The sequence below is a fragment of the Ictalurus furcatus genome, chromosome 16 (genome assembly GCF_023375685.1).
Source record: "Ictalurus furcatus strain D&B chromosome 16, Billie_1.0, whole genome shotgun sequence".
NCBI lineage: Eukaryota > Metazoa > Chordata > Actinopteri > Siluriformes > Ictaluridae > Ictalurus > Ictalurus furcatus.
The window spans coordinates 14,011,504-14,038,249 of NC_071270.1; the positions used below are offsets into that span (position 1 = coordinate 14,011,504).

Sequence of the window (26,746 nt, forward strand, 5' to 3'; positions counted from 1 at the left end):
TATTGCATTCTATATTAGCTTTGATACCATAAATATTAAATACAGTTAAATAATTTTGCCATGCATCCAAATAAGTACAGAAATACATTTATTCACACACATGTAGACTGCCAGTCAAACCAAATTTAGAGACTGCTTCTAATAAAATTTTGACTATCTGTGTCAGGCCCTTCATCTACATAACACGCTGATCATCTTTTAGTTTGAAGTATTTCTCTCTAATACATTCATCCAGCATGTTTGAGTGTCGCTGCTCACGATGTTCCAGCAATTCCGCTGGATCCCAAAATGTTCCAGAAGGAACTGCTGAATGAGAATAGAAACTGTGAATGAGTAAGAACCCCAACAATGACAGCCGACGAGTCCTGAATACTCAGTGTGGCTGCGTGTCTCTTTTCCTCTAGCAGGGTGCCAGGAAACCTGTTTAAAATAAACCAGAGGATATCCTTAACACTCTCGTCTCCTCGTCAGCAGCCCTTAAAAAGCCTGGCTGAAACGACTTTATTGAATGCACCTCATTAATTTGCTCCATCCATTTATACAATACGCATTGTTTGCTTTAAAGTTTTTACAAGAGAAATTTAATGGTAAACATGCAAATTCGTCTTTTTTTGTACTTTCATCCTTGCTATGCTTGTGCATTCTATTGAGGAAATGCTAATTATAATAAAAGCTTTTAGCTATGCTAATGAGATCATTTGCATGCAATCCATCAGGCTGGGGGGAATTACAAAATTTCACTACACGCAAAGTTTTGAAGGCACCCATTTTCGACGAAGACTTTAATCTAATTTTAAAAAGCAGGCCGCAGCACAATCATTTCCAGATCCAAACAATCATTAGCATAAACACAAAGGAAACAGAAATTGGAGATAGATTGGATGGATGGTGCAGTGATCTCCTCTTTGTAGATGCTGTCTGGGTATTTCACACCCATGCACTGAACTTATTGTGACATCTTTTGAGCAACAGATCACTGAAGCTAGGCAACTGTTTAGAAACAAGACACATTTCATTTATAAGTAATAGCATGTTTGTTTTTAATTTTTGGCAAAACATGAGCAACTGCATACATCCATTTTGCACATCTGTTTTGGTGTATTTATGCTTTTTATTCTGTGTTTTTTTTCTTCTTTTTATAAGTTCAGTACATTTAATCCCCTACCTGCAACTCATACAGGTTAATGAGCAGTGCTGGGATTGTGTGTGTGTGGCCTGAGGCCTTGGGCTGGACCCACAACCTCTACACAAGGCTTCTCTTTTTCCTCCTTCCTTTTCCCCTCTCCTTCCTCCCCAGAATTCCCTTTCGTCTCTGACTCAGCCCCCCCACATTGCACTGTGCGCGCCGCAAATGGGCCCACACTCTGGCCTCTAATGGAGCAGATACATTCAGACGGGCTGCTTTATTTATGCACTTTAGAGAAGCCCTGATTCGAGACATTAAGATTCATGATATTTGGGCGTTTGCGACGCACTCGCTGTTTTAATATTATTCATTGCGTTCCCCTGCAGGATGTGCAGCTGGCCGACTTCCGAGCAGGTTACACTGAAGGATAGCCGGAAAAATGGCAATCGGACACACTTCTAGCTTAGTGAGCACACGCCTTAAAGCTATGATCCTTATATTTATCAGATCGTGTCTACTACTCAGCTTAGAAGCAGGTGATGAGTGAAGTGTTTTTTGTTTATTTATTTTTTATTAATAAATGTTGCAAACATTCGGTTGCAGTATAAGCCCATAAGTGTGTTCAGAACACGGTGATCTCTGTTGTTGCTATAATCTGTCCATCTGTGCTCAAGTACACAGATATAAAGCTCTTGACAGATGTGAAATTTGGCTCTGTGACAGAGAGACGGTCTGTGCATGATAAACGGGCTCTATAAACACTAAAACCACTTCCTCCTGCACTCCAGGATTCCTGTGTAGCAAACTTCCCAAACTTACTTAAGATAAGTGTTTGCCTTTCATGCCTCAATAAATATGATAATATGAACAAGAGGGAGCTGGTCTGAGATTATCATTCTTCCTTGTTTGATACAGATGGAGTTGGGTTTCCAGTGCTTTCTCTTTTGCTAGAGAGAGGCCAAGGCCCAAAGTAATTGAATATCTCAGTGCTAATCTAAGACCTAACTTCCCCATATCCACAGATTTATGTTTATTTGGATACAAACCCTTACTTGGCACCACAGGAGTTTGCATCTTACTCTGAGGAAGGTCCTGATTTCCCTGTATGCATGTGATATTTGTGATACTCGAGCTAATCAGTCCTCTTTATGCTGTGTTTGTTTCACATTTTGTTGAAATATACAGTATTTTCCTGTGTTAAGCATTATATAATCTTTTTTGTATATTGAGCATAGATTGAAAAGACAGGACAAGATGTTCAGTTGTGCCCCAGTAGTCCTGGTCGTTTTTTAATTACTGTTTAATTAAGAAGCTCAAAAAGGGTGAGAGGCAGACAGACACACACAGTCAGACATTGGTTCATTACTTTTGTCGATAGCTGTTCTCCCCAAGTCGCTTGTCTGAATGATCTTCAGTGATCAGACAGGCTAATGAAGGGTCAGATGGCGCTACATTATCGACCAGCAGCCATACAGTTTGGCTGGTCAATCTCTTTAAGGTGTCTCTGATTCTGAATTTAGCTCTGCATTCGGACACTTTTAGTGAGTCATCTCTATAAAAACTTCACAATGCCTCTTACCTCACATTTATTTAAAAAAAAAAAAAGAAGATGTTATCCTAATGATTATCTCTGTGAGAGATAATTGAGTTAAGTTTAATCAAATTGAATGTATTTAGAGTGAATCAAATAGAAACAAATCACAAAATGATTCTAATTCAGAATCTAACTCAGAACCAAATCTAATCTAATTGGTGGCTTAGTGGTTAGCACGTTTGCCTCACATGTGTGCATGTGCATGTTCTCCCCATGCTTCAGGAGTTTCCTCCCCCAGTCCAAAGACATGTGTTGTGGGCTGATTGGCATCACTAAATTGTCCATAGTGTGTGAATGGGTGTGGGAGTGTGTGTGTGATTGGGGCCTGAGATGGGCTGGCACCCCGTCAAGGGTGTCCCCCGCCTCGTGCCCCGAGTCCCCTGGGATAGGCTCCAAGCTAACCGTGACCCTGTGTAGGATAAGTGGTACAGAAAATGGATGGATGGATGGATGAATTGAATCAATATCAAATCACATTAAGTCTAATTCACCAGAATCAAACTGAATTCATTTAAACAAAATAGTCCAATCAAATTGAACTGAATGACACGGTTGCTGCTGATTGTGACTGTACAAGACTGATGTGTACCATGAACAAATCATCCAAAAATCTCTACATACACAAGAAACTACATTCAGTGTGATATTACAGAAAAGTGGAGTCAAAAACATGAGGCAAGTGAGTCAGACAGTGTTCCAGAGCTTTTAATGCCATTCACAACACTCTGATTAGACACCAAATTTCCTCCCTTTGCTCCACATTCATGAGCTTTTGATGTTGCTCCATGCATAATTCTGCATTCCTTTTTCTTTATTTCCCTTTTCACATGCTGTTCTCCTTGGCAAAATTAACAGCAAGTGGTTTTATGTAGCATACATGTGATCTGGAGGTTCTTTTGCAGCAATTTCCTGTGCTTCCCTGCAGTGATGTGTCCTCACACTATACGCATATACAGTATGTGATATAGTGGTTAATTGTGTCTGTGTGTCTTTGTGTGTGTTGTGGTTTAGAGGGAAGGGTGTCATGTGTAAAGTGTTCTCACTGTACACATGTCTGTTTAGTTCATTAGATTAATGGTAGGAGTGAGTGATAGCTACAGTGTGTCAGTGGATTGGGTTGATATGTTGTTATTGGTCAATAAACTGAAATCAATAATGTGCGTGTCATGTCCGTGAGCGGCGTGACGCATTTTAAAAGGGCAAACTGCACAGTTTAATCAGGGCACACCCTTTATCCTGAGAGACCGCATGATAACTCATTATAAAGTGTATGTGTATTTGTGTGTGTGTGAAAACACTGGTGGCTGTGTATTATTACAGAGCTGTGGTGTTAGGTAGTGTGTTACACAAGGGAGTGAGACTTGAGAGGCCTCCTAAAGTACTGCGCAATAATTGGAATAGCTTTATCTTTAGTCTCATCAATTAATGTGCAATTTTCCATTTAATTACCAACTCGCTCCCAAAATTTGCAATTAAAATGAGGAGAGATAACAGTGAAGATGCCTTTTGGCTGATAGCACTTGGAATGAGAACACAGGCTTAGTGTGTAATCAGTATACAAATCACACATACACACAACATCCTCAATTTGTATGATTTGGATGAGGTTCATAAAATATGCAACGCAGATCCAGAATCTAATTTGGGCTGGAAGATTCTTCACGTTCCTACAAAGTCCTACATAAAACAGTTAGAGTACTGTACATACAGAGGTGCTGATAGTGATTGCACCAAATCTGTATGTGTGTGTGTGTGAGAGAGAGAGAGACAGAGAGAGAGACTGTATGAGAAAGACGTCCATAAATAGCTAGTAGTTTGTGTTGGCCTGCTCTGTTCTTTTCCACACATGGTGACCAGGATGAGAGCAAACTGAAAGGCAGAAGGAGAGGACGAGTGCGAGAGAGAGAGAGAGAGAGAGAGAGAGAGAGAGAGAGATGTTTCTACACTGTTATTGAATGCTGTTTCTACACTGTTGTATAAGGAGAGACAGATTTGTCTGGCAGATTTGCCCTGACTCACAGGTCTGCTTTCTTGAACATTCCCACTCCCTTGTGCACAACTTTTTTTTTAAATTTTTTTTATAGATATGAATTATCTCTGCCTCAACTGGATTGTGTACTTCCTCTGTTCTTTGACAGTAATTGAAGAGACAGACAGCCAAAGGCAGTTCCTGAGCTACAGAATGCCAGTAAACCTGTCTCATGGGAGGGCCTCACAGAAGCAAAAAAAATTAAAATAATAAAATATATATATATATATATATATATATATATATATATATATATATATATAATGTCATAATTTATATCGAAGTGTATTATCTTTAAAGTAATTACAGCTACCATGCTCGATAGAGAAGTTTGCGCTTTTATAATTCATATGATTTGTCTTTCAATTTTCCTGTCATCATCATTCTGACACCAAGATAAATAAACTCGAAATAATAATCCCCATTGCAACCATTCTGATACCTGACAACATGGAGGAATATAAAGCTTTCACTTTATATATAAATCCTTCTGTCACATTGTTTATTACGTTGTTTATTTCCACACTCATATCTCTGCCCAATTCTTCCAAGCCGCCTGCTCAGGCGATCCTGTGAGCTTTGGATCTTATTTTGCATAAATCACAAACCACAATTGGTGCTTTTTTTAGATGTGGAAATTGTGCGCTCTAATTTTTTTTGATGCACACAATTAATCTCGCAGCCCCACAAGACAGCGTGTTTAGACGCTGCAGCTCAAACTAGGTGTGGATCCAAGTAGACTTGGACTTGGAATACTTTTCCATGAGCAGTGAGGTTTTTTCTACTGGGTAAATGCTCTGAGCACCAGGCCTGTGCATGGATGGTGTATGGGTTTAGAGATCTGGATGTGGTTAAGGACTGTGTGTTTATTTATTTACAACACTAAATTCTATTTGATGAGTGAAGTAAGACACTGTTATATGGAAAAATCAATATGGCATATAGAGGGCTTCAAATGGAGTGATCCACGTAATGTTTACATGACAATCAACATGAATATACAGTCAATTATTTATAAAAGAGAGAGTTATGGAATTTCCAATGTATGACTGTGCAGAAATGGGTTAAAATGTAGTGTGTGTGTGTTTTCTGTAGAATCACAGAATGTACAACAAAATGCAAGAAAACATTCTTTTATTTAAAGAGGTAGGACAGTATATCTATTAAATGCAGGTCAAGTGGTTAATTTTTACCACATGAAAGTCAGAAGAAGCTGTTTTTACAACTGCACTGCCTTTTTGAAAATTTGATTTTTAATAATACAACATGCGATACTGTATACCCCAAACTAAGATTTTATGTGGTATTTCATACCGGTTCATTTTAGTTCATGATGTCATCTGCACATTTCAGTTCAACACTGATTTGATTTGACATCACATCATTCATCACAACATGCTTTATGCTTATATCAATAATAATTTGACATCAGCTACGTCCTCCTGCTCGCATGAGCGTGCATGTGTAGAGAGAGATGTAGAGAATATGAGGCACTGTGTTAATCTCAGAATGGGTGTATCATGTAGGGGATGGGGGTTCATATAGGGCACGCTGGGCCCAATTATCTATAACAGGGATTTTTCAGCATGCACAATCCCCTGAGTCTGTCCTGCCACACCCTGCAGCAAATACTCCAACGACAACACAGTTAATGAGCTCCTGATTGGTTTGTTGCTGCTATGTTTACCTGCAGAATACACACTCCAGTTAAAGTTTTAAAATAGACCAGCTATTTTTTTCTGGATTAACAAAATCAAAGAATTCATATTTTAATCTCATATCAGATGACGTTTGAACGGCGTGAATACTTTACATCGTGAGTTGTTTAGTAGCTACAATGTAGGTTAAAAAAAGCACACACCTACTATAAATCTGTTATATTGATCTCAAACCTTTCACACCCAGGGGCCCTTTAACTATAAAATAAATTCCACAGACCCATGCAGTATGCTCATTTCATTAATATTTTGACTATTTATTGGACACATATAGCTTTTTTATTAGTGAACTTACATTGAGGATTGGATTCAAGCTATTCAGTTGAAGTTCCCAGTCAAATCAGATAATAACTATAATATATACAGTGAGGGAAAAAAGTATTTGATCCCCTGCTGATTTTGTATGTTTACCCACTGACAAAGAAATGATCAGTCTATAATTTTAATGGTAGATTTATTTGAACAGTGAGAGACAGAATAACAACAAAAAAATCCAGAAAAACGCACATCAAAAATGTTATAAATTGATTTGCATTTTAATGAGGGAAATAAGTATTTGACCCCTCTGCAAAACATGACTTAGTACTTGGTTTAAAAACCCTTGTTGGCAATCACAGAGGTCAGACGTTTCTTGTAGTTGGCCACCAGGTTTGCACACATCTCAGGAGGGATTTTGTCCCACTCCTCTTTGCAGATCTTCTCCAAATCATTAAGGTTTCGAGTCTGACGTTTGGCAACTCGAACCTTCAGCTCTCTCTACAGATTTTCTATGGGATTAAGGTCTGGAGACTGCCTAGGTCACTCCAGGACCTTAATGTGCTTCTTCTTGAGCCACTCCTTTGTTGCCTTGGCCATGTGTTTTGGGTCATTGTCATGCTGGAATATCCATCCACGACCCATTTTCAATGCCCTGTCTGAGGGAAGGAGGTTTTCACCCAAGATTTGACAGTACATGGCCCCGTCCATCGTCCCTTTGATGCGGTGAAGTTATCCTGTCCCCTTAGCAGAAAAAAAACCCCAAAGCATAATGTTTCCACCTCCATGTTTGACGGTGGGGATGGTGTTCCAGGGGTCATAGGCAGCATTCCTCCTCCTCCAAACACGGCGAGTTGAGTTGATGCCAAAGAGCTCCATTTTGGTCTCATCTGACCTCAACGCTTTCACCCAGTTGTCCTCAGAATCATTCAGATGTTCATTGGCAAACTTCAGACGGGCATGTATATGTGTTTTCTTGAGCAGCGGACCTTTCGCGCGCTGCAGGATTTCAGTCCTTCACGGCGTAGTGTGTTACCAATTGTTTTCTTGGTGACTATGGTCCCAGCTGCCTTGAGATCATTGACAAGATCCTCCCGTGTAGTTCTGGGCTGATTCCTCACTGTTCTCATGATCAATGCAACTCCACGAGGTGAGATCTTGCATGGAGCCCCAGGCCGAGGGAGACTGACAGTTCTTTTGTGCTTCTTCCATTTGCGAATAATCGTACACCAACTGTTGTCCCCTTCTCACCAAGCTGCTTGGCAATGGTCTTGTAGCCCATTCCAGACTTGTGTAGGTCTACAATCTTGTCCCTGACATCCTTGGAGAGCTCTTTGGTCTTGGCCATGGTGGAGAGTTTGGAATATGACTGATTGATTGCTTCTGTGGACAGGTGTCTTTTATACAGGTAACAAACTGATATTAGGAGCACTCCCTTTAAGAGTGTGCTCCTAATCTCAGCTCGTTACCTGTATAAAAGACACCTGGGAGCCAGAAATCTTTCTGATTGAGAGGGGGTCAAATACTTTTTTCCCTCATTAAAATGCAAATTAATTTATAAAATTTTTGACATGCGTTTTTCTGGATTTTTTTGTTGTTATTCTGTCTCTCACTGTTCAAATACAACTACCATTAAAATTATAGACTGATCATTTCTTTGTCAGTGGGCAAACGTACAAAATCAGCAGGGGATCAAATACTTTTTTCCCTCACTGTAGGACTTATATTTGTGTATATATTTGTGTGGGTTGTGATTTTCATGAAACCACAGACCTCCTTAGCAGACTTGTGTTGGTCCCCAGACCCCACTTTGAGAGCCACTGAACTAAAGGGAATAACTTAATACCAGCCAGTTGGCATGTACTTAAGATCTGAAAAACAAAATATATGTACTGCAGAGCTGGGGTTCTCAATGTTTTGCAGGCAGGGACCCCTTTAACTGAAAAATCGGTGACCTAGTAAATAAAGATGCATTTCACAAACATAATCCAACTATTCCAATATTAGGCTCATTACTTCAATGTGTACAATAATATTACAGCTATTCATTAAGACTCAGAGGGCCGTTTATTCTGGGCACATTCCACTTACAGCACATATTTTCTTCAAATTATCACTGGAGTAAAGTTGACAATATTTATAGGCCTAGTTTATTTTTGATTAATTAAGATTTTATATATTTTAACAATAATAATAATAAAAAAAACACATTTTAACAATTCTTAACAATAACATATCTTAACAATTTCTTAACATATTTATATCTGGTGGCCACCAGCTGCTTTAGTATTACAGTGCATCTCATCCTCATGGACTGCACCAGATTTGCCAGTTCTTGCTGTGAGATGTTACTTCACTCTTCCACCAAGGCATTTGCATGTTCTCGATCTCGTCAGGGGGACACACATGGTTACATGTAATTTTCCTCTGCAAGGACGATCAGCTGTCCTTCCTGTCTCCCTGTAGCACTGTCTTAGGCGTCTTACATTACAGACACTGCAGTTTATTGCTCTGGCCACATCTGCAGTCCTCATGCCTCCCTGCAGCAGGCCTATGGCATGTTCATGCAGGTGAGCAGGAACCCTAGACATCTTTCTTCTGGTGTTTTTCAGAGTCAGTAGAAAGGCCTTTTAGTGTCCTAAGTTATTGAAACTGTGACCATAATTACCTACCACCTGTAAACTGTTAGTGTCTTAAAGAGTGTTCCACAGGTGCATGTGCAATAATTGTTTCATAGTCTTGCACCCCTATTTTTTTTAGTACAAACTTTGTTAAAGATTTTTATTTTATGACTTCTACATTATCGAGTCAGTGCAAAAACATTTTAGATTTCCAAACATTAGTGTTTCAGCACAAATTTAAAAGTTTGTATGTCAGGTAGGAAAGCAGCATATTACATAAGATGCCACTTTTCATACAAAAAAACTTAATGAAGGCTGCTGGGTTTTGCTGCAAAAATAAGAAGCAAGTGCAACTGTCAAAGTCTCCCGAAGAACTATGGCTGTTTCTGCAAGATGCTCAGTAACACTTACAGCTCATTTCCTTATAAAACTGCACAAATTGTAGTTAACACTACATTTTTTTTTTTTAAGTTAAACGTCATCACACAAAATACTGACTTTTTTTCATTTATTACTGTTTACTGCTATTTATAGTATTTTTATGCAGAAACATTTAATTTAATTATTTTTTGAAGGCATACATTCTTTGGTTTAAAGGTTTCAAAATTCTAAAACCTTCTGTTTTAGATGTGGTCCCCAGTGTATATATGTACATGAGTTGTGATTTCCACCACTGTAACAAATTTCAATAAAATCATGGGGACCCCACTTTGTATATTGTCTGTATAAAAGACAAGCACAGCTTTTATCTGGCCACTTAGGCTATGTTCAGACTGCTCATATGTGACTCAGATCTGTTTTTGTCATGACAGTGTGAACAGCACAAACTACATGGAATCTGATCCTTCAAATTCCGATTTGGGCCACTACCGTATTTGGTCCTAAATAGGTCAGATGTTTTACAATGTGACCTCAGTCTGAACAGTCAAATCGGAATTCATGTGACTTTTGCGTCACTCTAGATCGACATTTGTCACAATTCTGCACTGGAAGGAGTCACTACAAACATTTTAAATATCTGGCAATATGCAAAACAGCCACAAAGGTAGTCAGAGGAGGGACAGTGAGGTGTTACAGCTCTGAATCCGCATCCACACACACCTCTGTACTGAAGAAGCAGCCATTACTCCTGAAAGCCATAATTTAAAAAAATTTCACTTTCTTTTCATCCTCATCCTCCTTATCACTTGCTCACAAATCTTCTGGCTTCTGCTGCACATCACCTTATAAATGAACGAGTAAATGCTGTCTTCAGTGGCCTCCATGTTTACTTCTGTATGAAAGTGTGCTGCGGTGACGTGTTTGTTATTGTTCTTTTGCACATGCGGGTCAGTTCAAGACCGTGACCAGTTCACACTGAAATTTGATATTGGCCACGTTTAAAAAGATAATGTGAACAGCCAAACAAAAAAACAGATCTGAGCAATAAATCGGAATTGAGCAATAATGCTTGCAGTGTGAACGTAGCCATAGAATCTACGTTCTTACATGAAGCCTAATGTTCAGTTTTAGAACATTTGTGGAAGGTGTGATCAGACAGAGAGAGAGAGAGAGAGAGAGAGAGAGAGAGAGAGAGAGAGAGATATCTGTAAGCACAGCTCTTTCATAAATACATCAGCACCTGGTGGTGGCTCCTGAATCCTGACTGCATTGGACAGGTTTCAGATAAATAGCCTGTTGAACTCACTTTTTGCTCCACCAATGACTGGCTTCCAAATCCAATAGTTTGTTACCAATTATTTGACCTTTTTTGACCCTTAAGCACTCACTTTCTGTATTATTGTTTGTTGATGTGATACTGATCTGGCATTGATTTTTCTCTTGCAGGGTCTCCATGTGAAGCTCTCCCATGATGCAACATGTGCCTCCAGCACCAGCACTGACAATGATGGCCACACAGAGCGTCCCTCCACCATCCTATCAAGAGAGCCAACAGGTCAGTCTTCAAACAATTTATATTATCATTATTATTAATAATAAATATAGCTGCAAGCAGCAATTAAGGGGCCAAGCACGAAAGAGGCCAAATGAGGAGCTAAACAAGCATGGCAGGGAACATCAAGAACAACTGGGGGGGGGGGGGAAGAGCAATTTCAGACATTTGTATATGATTGTAAGCAAAATGATTGAAAGGTCATAAATACAATCAATTGTTATATGATTTAATTGCTTATTATGTTTGTCCAATAGGTGGCGCTGTCACCAAATTGATGTGGTGTGGTCAGGGTGGGGCGTCAATGCCACACACAAAATTTTGTTTTGAATATGCCAAATATTGCAGAGATACAGCCTCAGATTAATTTTGGCATCATGCCATCATTTTGTTGATGCGTTAAATGAGAATGGTTTGGTATATTAAAAAGCTCTTGATACCTTTTGGTTGGCATGGTCTGAAGATGATCTGAATTGAATTTGGTGAAAATCGGGCCAACGGTCTAGGAGGAGTTAAAAAAGTAGGTTTTCAACGACATTCAAAATGGCGGACAGGAAGTTCGATCAACTATGGCATAATTGGTATCATTGTTTTCGGCATGACTCACACAATCTATCAAGACCACTATCATTACAATAGACAAATTATTCAAAAGCTATTCGCATTTTTTAAATTTCATTATACTTCTTTTGAATTTTTAAACTTCTTGACTTCAGAGCATGGTGCTGATGGCATATACAGAGTTTGGTAACGATACACCAATGCATTCGTAAAATATACATTTTATTACAAAATTCAAAATGGCAGACACACAAAATGGCTAACAGGGGAAAATTGGTCTGACTTGGTATGCCGTACCAAATCTAATGAGACAAGTCTCGTGATTTTTGGTCAACCTCTTCAGAAGTTATAAGCTAATTAGCCATTTTTTATATCTCATGACCACTAGGTAGTGCTACAGATCATGCTTGCGATTTCAGGTACTTTGTTTCATCTTAATATGCCAAACTGTTGTGGAGATACAGCCTTATGTACATTTTGGCGTACTCTTTGTTGAATTTGTTGATGTGCTATATGAGAACAGTTGGGTCTATCAAAAAGCTTTTGTTAACTTTTTGCCAGCATGGTCTGAAGATGATCTGATTCAATTTTGGTGAAAATTGGTCACACCACCTAGGAGGAGTAGTTCGAAAAAGTGGGGTTTTTGTTTTTAAATTCACAATGGTGGAAGTTTCATGATGGAATATGATGTCATAGGGTGCAATTGAATGGTCTTGAGCCAAGGAATCAGAGGAACAAAGAATTTTGTTTCTATTTTTTGCCCTTATGGTTCAAAAGTTAGCATAAACATGAGTGCAACTTTGAGCTGTTGGTAGCACTAGAAGGTTTGAGGTAAAGACTCCAACATTGCTCTGCTTATTGGCGAGACTGTCCTATCTGTGTCCCAAATTTCATAACTTTCCCCCAAGCGGTTATATGTGCTGCCATAGACTCAATAGCGTGAGAAGAAGATGAAGAAGAAGAAGAAAGAACACTAACGAAAACAACAGTTGCCTATGCACTTTCGGTGTTTGGCCCCTAATAATACCACAATATTGTCCATAGAAAATATCATGTAATCTTCCTAATAAATTAAGCTAATCAATGAAAGATTATGTCTGTACTTGGTTTAGGGCAAATGAGGGGCTCATATTTACATTTATTCATTTATCAGACGCTTTTATCCAAAGCAACTTACAAATGAGAAAATACAAACAAAGCAATATATCAAGCAGAGAACAATACAAGTAGTGCCACCATACAAGATCCATTAATTAAGTTCCAGAAGAAGCAAAGTGTGCAGAGTAGAGGTGTAAGTGCAATTTTTTTTTTTTTTTTTTTTTTTTTTTTTAAATGAGTTGGTTAGTTGTTCATGGAAGACGTGGGTCTTTAGCTGTTTTTGAAGATGGTGAGAGATTCTGTGGTCCAGATTGAGATTGGAAGTTCATTCCACCACTGAGGAACAGTTGGTTTGAAGGTTCTGGAAAGGGACCTGGAGCCACGCTGAGTAGGAACTACTAAGCGTCGGTCACTAATTGATCGCAGATTGCGTGAGGGAACGTAAGCCCTCAGGAGAGAGTTGAGGTAGGAGGGTGCTGTTCCAGACAAGGTCTTGTAGGTTAGAATCAAGGCCTTGAATTTGATGCGGGCGGCTACAGGAAGCCAGTGGTGGGAGAGGAAGAGGGGTGTGACATGGGTTCTCTTGGGCTGGTTGAAGACGAGGCGTGCTGCAGCATTCTGAATCATCTGAAGGGGTTTGATGGAGCTGGCTGGGAGGCCCGAAAGTAGTGAGTTGCAGTAGTCCAGTTTAGAGATAACAAGAGCCTGGACTAGTATCTGTGTAGCCTGTTCGGTGAGGTAGGGTCTGATTTTCTTGATGTTGTACAGGATGAACCTACAGGACCGTGCAGTTGTTGAGATGTGGTCTGTAAAGGTCAAGCTGTCATCAAGAATCACCCCAAGGTTCCTGGCTGTCCTGGTTGGCTTGAGTGTGGTTGAACTGAGCTGTACAGTGAGGTTGTGGTTGATTGAGGGACAGGCTGGGATGACGAGAAGCTCAGATTTTGCCAGGTTGAGCTTAAGATGGTGTTCCCTCATCCAGACCGAGATGTCCGACAGGCAAGAAGAGATGCGTGCAGAGACGGATGGATCGTCAGGCTGGAAGGACAAATAGAGCTGGGTGTCATCAGCATAGCAAAGATTTGAGAAGCCATGAGACTCAATCGCCTGCCCTAGAGATGTAGAGTAGATAGAGAAGAGGAGTGGACCCAGAACTGACCCCTGTTGAACCCCAGTTGTGAGTTGCTGGGTTTCAGAAATACCTCCCCTCCATGATACCTTGAAGGATCTGTCAGAGAAATAGGATTCCACCCAGCACAGAACCGTTCCAGTGATGCCCAGGCTGGAGAGAGTTGACAGGAGGATCTGATGGTTCACAGTGTTGAAAGCAGCAGAGAAGTCAAGTAGGATGAGGACAGATGACCTAGTGGTTGCTCTTGCTAGCCGTAAGGCTTCAGTGACAGAAAGCAGAGCAGTCTCCGTGGAGTGGTTGCTCTTGAAGCCAGACTGCTTGGTGTCCAGGAGGTTGTTCTGTGTGAGAAAATTGGAGAGTTGATTAAAAACGGCTCTTTCAAGAGTTTTGGAAAGAAAAGGGAGGAGGGAAACAGATCTGTAGTTGTCAACTACAGCAGGGTTAAGTGATGTTTTTTTAAGCAGTAGGGTAACCCAGGCCTGCTTAAATGAGGTAGGGTATGTGCCAGTAGAGAGGGATGTGTTAAAGATGTGTGTGAGTGCAGGTAATAGTGTGGGAGAGATGGACTAAAGAAGGTGAGAAGGGATAGGCTCAAGAGGACAGGTTATGGGATGGCTAGAGAGGAGGAGTTTAGAGACATCAGTCTCTGAGAGGGGAGAGAAGGAAGTCAGTTGGGAGTTACATGGAGGAGGAGCCGGTCTATGCATGTCTGGGGTTGAGAACTGGTTCCTGATTGATGTAACCTTGTTGGAAAAGAAAGTGGCAAAGTCATCTGCAGTGACAGAGGTAGGGAAAGGGGGAGAAGGGGGACAGAGAAGAGAAGAAAAGGTTTTGAAGAGAGTACGGGTGTTGGGAGAGCTACCAATCTTCTCTTGGTAGTATGTGGCTTTAGCAATGGAGATGCTATTGGAAAAAGAAGAGAGAAGTGTCTGGTAATTGGTTAGGTCAGTTGGTTGTTAGATTTACGCCATTTCCTTTCAGATGCTCTTAGCTTGGCCCGGTTGTTACGCAGAGCTTCTGAGGGCCAAGGGCTAGAGGGTGATGTGCGAGCAGGTCTGGAGGTTAGGGGGCAGATGCTGTCAAGAGAAGATGTTACGGTGGAACATAGCATGTCAGTTGCGGTGTTTAAGTCAAGTGAGGAGAGGTGGCTATCAGAGGGAAGTAAGGTTGTGACAGAAGACAAATGTGAGGGGGGAAAGGGAGCAAAGATTGCGACAAAAAGAGATAGAGGGTGGAGACAGTGAAGGGGGAGGACTGATAAAGAAATGGTCAGAGGTATGGAGAGGAGTAATGAGAAGATTGTGTGTGGTGCAATTACGTGTGAGGATGAGGTCGAGCTGTTTGCCAGCTTTGTGGGTTGCTGGTGTGGTGAACTGCTTGAGGTCAAATGTGGGAAGGAGAGCAAGAAAGTCAGCTGCATGTGGCTTGTCTAGATGAATGTTGAAATCACCAAGGACCAGAAGAGGAGTTCCATCATCTTGGATGGTGGATAGTAGCATGTCAAATTCATCGATGAACATCCCCAGTTGACCTGGAGGACAGTAAACAACAAGAAAGTGCATTTTGGCAGGGTCAGTAACTGTAACAGCATGAAATTCAAAGGAAGTGTATGAGGAAGAGGGAGAAAGGTAAATTTCCATGGTTTGGAATTAAGCAAACCTGTACCACCCCCTCGTCTGTTGGGACGTGAGGTATGGGAGAAGTTGAAGTTGGAGGCTAGGGCAGCAGGTGTGGCAGTGTTCTCAGCATGGATCCAGGTCTCAGTCAGAGCCAGCACACTGAGGTTGGAGTGGGTTGCAAAGGCAGGAATGAAATCTGCCTTGTTGACAGCAGATTGGCAGTTCCAAAGTCCTATAGAGAATGAGAGGGAATCTGCAGAGGCCACAATCAGAGAGTGTAGGTTGTCCAAGTTGCGTACTTTTCTGGGAGTATGCCGCAGTCTGCGCCTGTGGCAAATAACAGGGATAAACTGATGACATGTTAGTAACTGTGTAAACAGGTAAACAGCAAGAGGAATAAAAGGTAGAAAAAACTATACTTAGCAGCACGTGTGGTGTCTTGTCTGTGTCCTTGCTCGGTGGACTCGCACAGGTAGACTCGCAGGAGTTTACACAAGCTCGGTCTTCACACGACAAGGGCTGACGCTTCCGCCTCAGCGTTTCTTAATTATTAAATACTGCTGTGTTTCACAGCTGAGCATGCCTCTTTAATTAGCAAAACAAAGAGTATTCGCGTGAACGAGCGACTCCCGACCGAAACCAAATATGAATACCAGAATTAGCTTTAATCTAGCAACGTGTATACAGCTCGTAGCAACAAGGAAGCGCAGTTACAGCCTCTATCTGACTATCGGTGCTAAAACTAATTTCAAAATCCAGAAAGAAACACTTACCAGTTACTGTTCGCCTGGGTCAATAAATTGTGATCATATGATCACAATTTATATTCTAATGTATGTTCCAGTAAATAGTAAAAAATAGTAAATATAACTCTGAATAAAACTGTTTCAATCTTCATTTTAACAGTTGCTCCAAATTCTTTTGTTTACTAAAAGCTTGGCTAACATTTTGCTTAAATGTAGTGATCATAAGGCTTCATCAGTATTACATCAGTGTCATACTCTTATGACAACTAATATAAACCTATGTACACTTATAAAACCTTATTACAATAGCACTTTTTGTAAAACACTGCTTCTATCAGTTTTTTTTTTAAAAAAAGCTCTACAGTCAAACCAATTAAATATGTTTATATTGAAATATTTGTGATGTGTTTGGTGGGTTAGCACATTGTGGGTGCATTGTTGTTTTGTTGGTAGCATTGTTAATACAAGATAAAAAAAGCCACCAATTTCAAACAGAAGGGATAATGAACAGGTTATTGACTTATTGACTAGAAATAAAACACAGACATAGTGAAGACAGCAAACGCTGGACCCAAAGTACCAGAATGTAATGCAGCTACAGATACAATTATGCTGAGTTACGACAGAGACTCAGCTAAGCTAGTTAGTGAACTATGAGATGACAAGTCCAACGGTATTCATTAAAGATGGCAGTTTTAGCATGAAATCTTTGGGATACAGATGAAGAGATGAGAGAGCTGTGCCAAAGGACTAAAGCTCTGATGCACTGGTTATTAGGTAGAAATGATTTCCCAATAGCCCCACTAGAAAACCACTAAACCAAGTGAAACTTTTCTATAAAACCAGTTTAAACTAAAAATGTCAACTCAAAAATGATCAAAAATTCTTAATCAGAAAAGAAAAATTTGCACAACTAAAGATCAAATATTGGTTATAAATATTGACATGCATGCAATTTTGGATTCATTTTTCCTTTACGTTACCTTGATAATGTCATGTTTCAAGGTTGATGCAGAAGCAATTGCAGATTTTCAAAAAGTTTATTAAACAAACAAACAACAAAACAAAGACACTAAGACAACTTGGCATAATACTGTGGCAAAAACTAAACATAAACTAACCAGATCAAAACACGATAACATTGAACACAGTGGTATAAGACAAATGTAAGACAGAGAAGCAGTGCAAACAATGGCTCTCTCTCTCTCTCTCTCTCTCTCTCTCTATATATATATATATATATATATATATATATATATATATATATATATATATATATATATATATATAGGTGTGCTCATTAACAGAAACGTGATTCAGGTGCAGGTGGTCATGTGACATGTAGTACAGTGCAGTGGCTGATGGGAACTGAAGTCCAGAGTTACCTTCTTGATATATGACAGATAACAGTTGAGTCTGCTGATACACATTTTTGTTGACATGTTCTGAACTTTTTTGGCTGACATATGTTAGAATTCATGAAAACTTCTCTGTTGCAAAAAACATACATAACATTATTTTATTTAAAAAATGTATAAGCATAAATATGAAACAAATTTGACTTAGAGGCCAGAGGTATGTTGAGCTGCAATATCAGTTCTCATGAAGTCATAACATAACCATAACAAAAATCTGGACGTTTGCATGCGGGTTATAGCAACTTAAAATCAAAAGAGACAACAGCAGTCTTTATAAATAAGTCTTATAAATATTTATGTAGGCTTATGTCATAAAGAAATTAAGGAATTTTAAGGATTTTTTTTTAATTAAAGGAATTAAACATGGTCATGCAGGCCTGAGAGCATTGGCCTTAATTAAAGTGTTACCAAAACTGTTACCAAAAATTCATGAGCTTGCATAACAGAAAAAAAAAAATCTGTGGCATTGATCATGCAAAATTGGTCATGCATCTGGATGGGAGAGATGGCATACTCTCTCTCTCCTGTCAAGCACAGTGACACTTGCCAATCATGTGCATCATGTGTCAGTCATGTATGTGAAAGAGGGCAGTTTTTCTTTCACTTTCCTTCAATGGAGAACATGAGCAGCAGTTTGAAAAGACGCAGTGGCTGGCTTCAAGTCTCTTGGAGGAAGCACGTGCTAGCCTTCCCTCTCCCTCGTTGTGTGATTTCATGTGATTGGGGAGAGCTAGACAGTGGGTGGGAACTGGCAAAACACCAAAATTGGAGAGGAAAATGGAGTAAAAACATTTTGAAGTCAAAACCCTCTGCTTTACATCAGCATTAAAATGCACAGGGGAAATTTCAGTTCAGTTTCCACCTTGTATCAGCCTTACTTGGCTATTTTCAAACCATAAACATTGCTGTTCTTTGCATTTCTGTGTTAGCCTTTTAAAAAATATGCTTATATGTCCATAACCTTTGATCTGCTCCGAAGTGTCTCAGGTCAGGTCTGGAATTCTCACATACAGTATTTTCCAGGCCAAGCCTACTTCACAGCTATAATGCTAACTCTGTTAGACACAAATGAGAAGGATTACAGCTCTTCTACCCTGCTACATCACATGTGTCAATCTCAGGTCCTGGAGGGCCACAGCCCTGCACAAATGAGTGCTTCTCTATTCAAACACACTGAATTCATCTCATGAGGGCCCTGGGTAATTAGTTGATGACTTGAATTGAGTGTGTTAAATGAGGTAGAATGCTAGACTATGTACAGCTGTGGCTCTCCAGGACTGAAACCTGACATCAAATCCAGGTAAGGAGCCTGTAGTCAGGGACAATGGTTACTATATCGGGTCATCACCTACTTTGTTCTTGAGGGAGAAAACCTCATCACCCGCCTCCTTCTCCTCTTCGTTGTCTAACTAGTGCATCCCTACACCCAGAGGATTAGTTCTGGGGGAGAGTGGAACGCAGCACTCTGATGGAGACATGCAAATGAGAGCTAGTTAAGTGTGAAGAAGCTAATTTATTTCCCATTTGAGGCTAGGATTAAGACTTCCAGCACCCAGGAAACCACTCCTGTTCCAATCCCATCAATCCACCCACCCACCAAAGCCCATAAAAAACCCAGGCAGCGTGGATTGGGGGGAGGGGGCGTTACTTTCAGAACCTCATCAGGAGAGAGAGAAAAAGAAAGAGGGCAGGAAGGAAGTGGAGTGAGTGGAGGACGAGAGCATCGTAAACAAGCAAAGTAACTCCTGATAAACAGATGTCTTCCTGCATTCGACAACAGGTCTGGCGACAGGCAAGAAAGGGCGAAGACTTTTGTACTGCAGATTTATGTGAAAAGAAAAGTAGTTTTTAATGCTAAGTTTGACCTACATTAAAATTTAGGGGTCGAGTGTTGAAAATTACCTTCTACGATTTAATTAGACCATATGCCGCTGTCAGTGATGTTATATTGTCCATTCGGGACACAGAGGCTGAAACATTAGCTCTCTGAATAAGTATGCACATTGAGAAGCGTTTTATTCTAGTTTATGCCTTGAGCTTTTCAGAGAGAAAAAAAAAGATGGAACATCTGTTTTCTTCCTTTCTTCTTAGAAGTGATTGCAAACCAGATTACTGTGCCCATATTCCCTCTTGTACTGGATAAATAGTCTTAATCCATTTGAAATGATCAAACTTGATGCGGCCCAAAACCTAATCTGATAAAACGACAGCAACTGGCAGTGATCCAGTAAGAGCATGTGCAGTATTACTGTAATATTTAGAGCTTAGGAACACTAAGTGAGGTTTTCTGTTGTAAGTGTGGATATGTAGGACTAGTATTTAGCCTGAGGTACTGTGTTGTGTCTCTCACCACAGATGACGGGCACTGCACAACAGAACTCCAAGGCCCAGCAGGTCCACATCTCAGCGTCGTCAGGCGCAGGGGCCACCCCGCTCAGCGTGACCCTTGACCCACAGGCCCAGCTGGAGTCAGACAAAAGGGCTGTTTACAGGTGAGATCAAACTCTTGTTTAATGGAAACATGGTGGTTCATGGAAATCTGAAATATAATGAGCAGCGTGATAGCAGCTGTGGGAAACTCATATAATATTTTTCTGGCGAATTTATCCAGCTTTGTCAATCAATATTGCTCAGTAAATTTTAAAGTTTAAAGCAGCACTGGGTAGTTTGCAGACATTTCTGTTGCTTGTGAGGTGAATTTCAACTGCAAGTACTATAAAACACTGAGATCTCCCTCCCACCAAGCAGAACTAGTTAAAGGGGGAAGAGTTGAGCAACTGTTACTGTGTTTGACTTAACTTGGAAGTGAGAAGTCAGAATAAATGTATTGGAATTAAGAAATTTTCGATCTCTGTGTGTTCGAACTACAACGTGGGGAAAAAACATCCTGATCCATCCGAATGGCAACTGCAATTAGGGAATACTGTTGCCATGAAGGGGTTTACTTGGTCTGCACCAATATTTAGGTAGGTGGTACATGTCAAAGTAACATCCACATGAATGCCAGGACCCAAGGTTTCCCAGCAGAACATTGCCCAGAGCATCACGCTGCCTGGCTTGCCTTCTTAACATAGGTAAGAGATGCACACACACACACACACACACCTGGCTGTCCACATGATGTAAAACAAAAGACCAGGCCACCTTCTATTGCTCCATGGTCCAGTTCTGATGCTCACGTGCCCATTGTAGTCCCTTTTGACAGTGGACAGGGATTAGCCATCTTTCTATAATAGCCAGCATTAGCTTTTTCAGCAGTTTGTGCTACAATAGCTCTTCTGTGGGATCGGACCATACAGGCTAGCTTTTGCTACCCACGCACATCTATGAGTCTTGCACACCCATGAGCCTGTTGCTGGTTCACCAGTTGTCCTTCCTTGGACCACTTTGGTAGTCATCTAGCCTACAATTTGACTTGTCAGAGTCGTTCAGATTCTTATGCTTGCCCATTTTTCCTGCTTCCAACACATCAACTTTGGGAACTGACTGTTCACTTGCTGCCTAATATATCTCACCCCTTGATAGGTGCCATTGTAATGAGATAATCATGTTATTCACTTCACCTGTCAGTATTTTTGATGTTATGACTGATCAGGTGCATATAATTTAATATGTTTCAGGGTGGAGTTTTCCGTAGGACTATTCCTGAGGACATAGTCATGGCTTTATTTATTTATTTATTTTAGAACTATAATAGGTATTATGTGTACCTTATATAACTTTAAGTACATATTCCCAGTAGAAGAACACAGAACTGCTTTGACCATACAATAAATGATAAATTGTATTAATAAAACTGAGAAACCCATGTAACATTTAGTTCCTACCCTTAGGAAACCTTCATTTTTTCTATATAGATGTTTTCACGGATGTTTTATTTCTTCCATGAAATGAGAGTATTTCTCATTTTATAGTAGCAGAAACGAAGCAATTAACGTTAACCACTTTTTAATTACAGTGTAAAGTTACAATTCTTGAAATTCATATGCAAACAATTAACGTAACACAGTTACCTACAACTTATAGCAAATCAATAGGTACACAAGTTCATGCTTACACAGTGTGAAGAGCAGAATGCTTGCATTAAACATGCTTTCTTACTTCATTCAAAGACTCAATAATACATTTTGCTCTGACTGTTTTAATAGTTAACGCTTCATTCGTAACTTTGCCCGGGTTCATTATAACACAGTGGTTCGTTGACACAGGCATAACATAGTATCCCACATGCATGATCCTATGAGTGTGTGAGGGCTGCAGAGCTGGCTGTGATTAACAGTGTGTGGTAGAGTTGTAGGAGAGCCGCTAGGCCCTCAGGCGAGTGTGTGAAGGCCTGGGCAGGCCTGAGGCAGGATCTCTTAGCTCCTCTAGAGAAAGAGTGCTGCCTTTGATGTGAGCAGCCTGCCTGAGGCAGCCTGGAAGCACAAACTCGGCCTAGACACACACACACACACACACACAGGCACACACACACACACACACACTCACATGCACACACACATACACACACACACACACACACACACACACACATACACACACACACACACACACACATACACACACACACACACACACACACACACACACACACACACACACTGGACTTCCATTCTTCTCTCTTCTGAATCTCTCAGTCATGCAGACACGTACACACGCACATGCTCAGTCTCATACTCTCTCCTGTCTATCATTGGTTTTTCAGACAAAAAAAGTGTGTGTATGTGTGTGTGTGTGTGTATATACATCCTTCATGACATGTCATAAATGCTTTGAATGTCTTTGGGCAAAACAACAGCTATCATTTGCTACTTATTTTGATCATCCTGACCTGGTGCCAAATATTAACTCTGACTAGAAAAGGCCGGCTGGTTACCCTCCAGCTAACCAGAGCATATACTGAGATGAACAGTTTTGTTCTATCTGTACATCTAAAGTGAACAATATGCAGGTCTGTTTCAGATAAAGCTCTCTGTTTGCCAGCCATGTCTCTATGAGTCTGTGTCTCTATCCTCAGCTATAAAGCTCTATCCTCAGCCACAAGCTGTGGGTAGTGACCAAAAGAATAATGTTGCAAATACAGGCAGCAGAAATCAGATTCCTCCACAGGCATATTCGCTGTGACAGAATGAGGACCTTGACAATCCAGGAGAGCCTCAAAGAAGAGCCGTTGTTTTGCCAAATTGAGAGGAACCAGTTGAGGTGGCATCTTTCATGGCTACCCCATACTTATCTCCCTTAGAGCTTAGAGCCTCCAGGGATGCAATGGAGAGGATATACTGTATGTCACAGTTGGCTTGGGAAGATCTGGGAATCCTCCAGGAAGAGACAGAGTTTGTGGCTGGTAATAAAAAAAGTCTAGACTGACCTTGTCAGCCTGTAACCACCTCCACCATGAAAACGGGAGGTAAACTTGAAGAATGATGAATAGGTCTGTTTCAGAGAGAGTCAATTACATTACTTTACAAACTGTAGGATACAAATGTCTTAGTCCACTACCAAGAGCTGTTTGTATTTCATTCATGTTCAATCACAGTGGTGCAGTAGGAAGCATTGTCACCTTACAGCTCCAGGGTTTCTAGTTTGATCCCTCACAGTTACCCTCATGCCCAGTGTAATAAAATAATTATTGAGGATTCATTTCATCTTTAGTAAATGCTTTGTGCTAGTTTAATTCAATTCAATTCAATTTTATTTGTATAGTGCTTTTTACAATAGACATTGTCTCAAAGCAGCTTTACAGAAACATATAAACACGGTATACCGATTTTAAATGTGCGAATTTATCCCAATTAAGCAAGCTGGTGGCGACGGTGGCAAGGAAAAACTCCCTAAGATGTTGAGGAAGAAACCTTGAGAGGAACCAGACTCAGAAGGGAACCCATCCTCATCTGGGTAACAACAGATAGTGTGAAAAAGGTCATTATAGATTTATATGAGGTCTGTTTGGCCTTAGAAGCAGCCGTAGTCCCAGCAACCACAGTGAGTGTGTCCATCTGGAACTGGAGTTGATGAGAGCTCCATCCAGAGGTAGGACATCCGAAACGGATCAGACAGGTCCGGAGAGCAGAAAGGATCAGGATCTCTAGCATCTCCATAAAATCGTGTGTGGCTCCACAGAAGGAGAAAGGTAGAGAAGAGATTTTTAGGACTGTGCTTAGTGTAACAGAAAGTCTAGTCATGGTAGGCTTGAGTAAACAAATACGTTTTAAGCCTAGACTTAAACACTGTGAGTTTAACACTGTGAGTTTACTGTTCGGGACTCTGAGTCCCGAACATTAATTGGAAGGCTGTTCCATAACTGTGGGGCTCTATAAGAGAAAGCTCTCGTATATATATATATATATATATATATATATATATATATATATATATATATATATATATATATATATTCAGAGTAACAAACAGAGTAACAGAACTCCATATTTACTTTGATTGTTGCTCTAATACTTCAAGCATCTGGTGGCAGTGTAATTTATCTTGACAGGTTGTTTTCCCTTTAAACGTAGTGTAAACGCTTGAATTTCTCATTGCTCTAATTGCCAGCTTTGTGGGTGTATGGCACTGTTTACTGTTTGTGGGTGTGGAATGTTGTTTCGACTCTTCTCCGACTAGAATTGCTTAATTATTAACTGTGGAATAGAAGTGTGATACATTAATTATCTTAACGAGTTTCCATGCTCTTAATAAAACAGTGTGTTCAGATTTAGTGTCAGATTTGGAAAAAGAAAAAAGTCAAATATACAGTATTATAACAGTCCATGTATGCTTTGCTGAAGTGAGGCCAAAAAAAAAAAAAAGAAGAATAGCATTGCCATTTATTCAATATAGATAAACTGTAATATTCTGCTGTGCAGTATTTACAGTCCAGCTTAACTTCTTTCTGTGTTATTGCATGGTGTTTAGGCAGCGTGTTTTGGATGTGTATATATAGCCACCTGCAGATGGCTCAGTGTTATTCTCTGCATGGAGTTTATATTCACTAATATTCACCACCTCTGGCACTGTTCTCTCTCTAACTCTCTCTCTCTCTCTCTCTCTCTCTCCCATCCTTCTATCCTGGTACAGAGTGTATTTGCATTGCATGACGATTCTGGGACTCAGGGTGCACCGTCATGCTGGTTCTCATCAAACTCCAGTGGATGTAGGGATTCATAAGGAAAGAACAAGTAGGAGAGAAAGAGTTGAGAGAGAGAGAGAGAGAGAGAGAGAGAGAGACTTTCGTGAAGCAAAGTCTAGAGTACCGGCACCGGCAGCCGTACCAGCATAGCTTATAGTGCTCCATAAGGAGTGCTTTTAATTTGATAGCACAAGGGGAAGCGGTGAAGCAGAAGCTCCCAGCTGTGGTAATGCACCATAAAGTCTGTTTACATTCACTGCCGGAAAGCTCTTGCTGCCATTCAGTGCGCAGCATCCAATGGCTTGCGCTACACTTTTGCGGTCGAGATTTGTGCACCATCAAAATCACTAAATCGCCACAGCCAGGTGGTTATAACAGCCTCTTGACTTGGCCACAGTCTCAGTACTGCCTGATATATCAGTGTAACTTTATACCACTTATGCTCAGGTGTGTATATTACAATCACTTTGAATAGCAAATGAAAAGACAAAACATATAGAATAACATTTGATATTGCTCACATGTGACATGACTAAAGATTCAAATCAGATTTTTCCCAATATTAACATTTGACAGTGTGGCATGAAACTGTACTATTAATATGTTAAGTTGGTAAATTGCATTTGGTTTGGTGCTCTAGGCGTAGGATTAAATGCTCTGCGATATGTGCAGCCTTTATAATTAACATTTTGCAGAGGCCAGTAGAGATGCTCTAAGCAAGGCTGGTTGTCTACTCCATGTGGGTGGCAACACTTTTCTGTGAATATGTGCAGGTCACATGTTCTTGTTCCAAATTTATTTTGGAATTAGCCATATGTGATAAAAGCCTTAACTTTAACCTTAATATGACTTGGACAGAGCAAATCTTTATTATGAAGCGATGTTCAAAAGAGCATTCTTAGAAAATACATTGCGTTCATATTTTGATTTTTCCCAGTACATCCTTTATTTTCACACCTTTCCTATTACACATAATGACAAAAGTGTTGCACACTTTCATTCAGTGGCAGTCAGGAATTAATATCAGGGGGAGATGAGAAAATTTACTAAATAAATTCACTGTGTGATTGGTATAATTTCTGTATATGGATAAGTGTGACATGCTACTGCATTTTTTTGTGCCAGATAGTAGTAGGCGCTGTGATGGCATGAATTTTTTATTATTTGACGCACAATCATCCACCAATTAGCATCGGCCAATTTGTCCATATTAATAATGCTCCTATAAACTACATTTAATGCTGGAAAATTATATTAATAGGGAGCAAATGACTTATAGAACTAGATCTACTCATTGTTTTCTTCCTGCTGCAGTAAAACCTCCAGTATTATCAGCTGCCATCTTTATATCCATCTAGTCAAAGTATAGCTTTCAAACAGAAATGGGAAAATGCACGATCATGATTGGTTAATTCAGTTTCTCAACATGTGCAGCTGGTAACCAATAAAATGTGTTTTACAAGCTATGGGACTCATTTATTTGGCATTTGGGGAGGTTAAATATCTAATCATAATGATTATTTCTTGACCTTTTCTGAACATCATTACAGCACAGTTACTGCTCAGGACAATGCTGACATGTATGTAATCAGCTTCACTGTATGTGTATTATGTTAACATCCCACTAATAAGCATTTGGAATTGTCATAAAATATTTCAGGGGATTCAAACCAGAAATTCCCCATAGCTACGCCTCTGCTTTCATTGCAGAATATGATGTAGCAACTTCAGTGTCCATTTGTTGCAAGGAGAATGCTTATTACGCTGCCAGCA

The 26,746-nt window shown here is 40.1% G+C and overlaps 1 protein-coding gene across 3 annotated transcripts in view; it reads left to right on the forward strand.

Annotated features, from left to right (window-relative positions):
* The window catches only part of pknox2 (pbx/knotted 1 homeobox 2), an 84,604-nt gene that overhangs the window by 42,141 nt on the left and 15,717 nt on the right, over nt 1-26,746 (forward strand). For all 3 annotated transcript variants that reach the window (XM_053645911.1, XM_053645912.1, XM_053645913.1), the window contains exons 3-4: nt 11,171-11,279; nt 20,206-20,342. In XM_053645911.1, coding sequence (XP_053501886.1) covers nt 11,193-11,279; nt 20,206-20,342 — 224 coding nt within the window. In that variant the 5' untranslated portion in view covers nt 11,171-11,192. The remainder of the gene's footprint in view (nt 1-11,170; nt 11,280-20,205; nt 20,343-26,746) is intronic.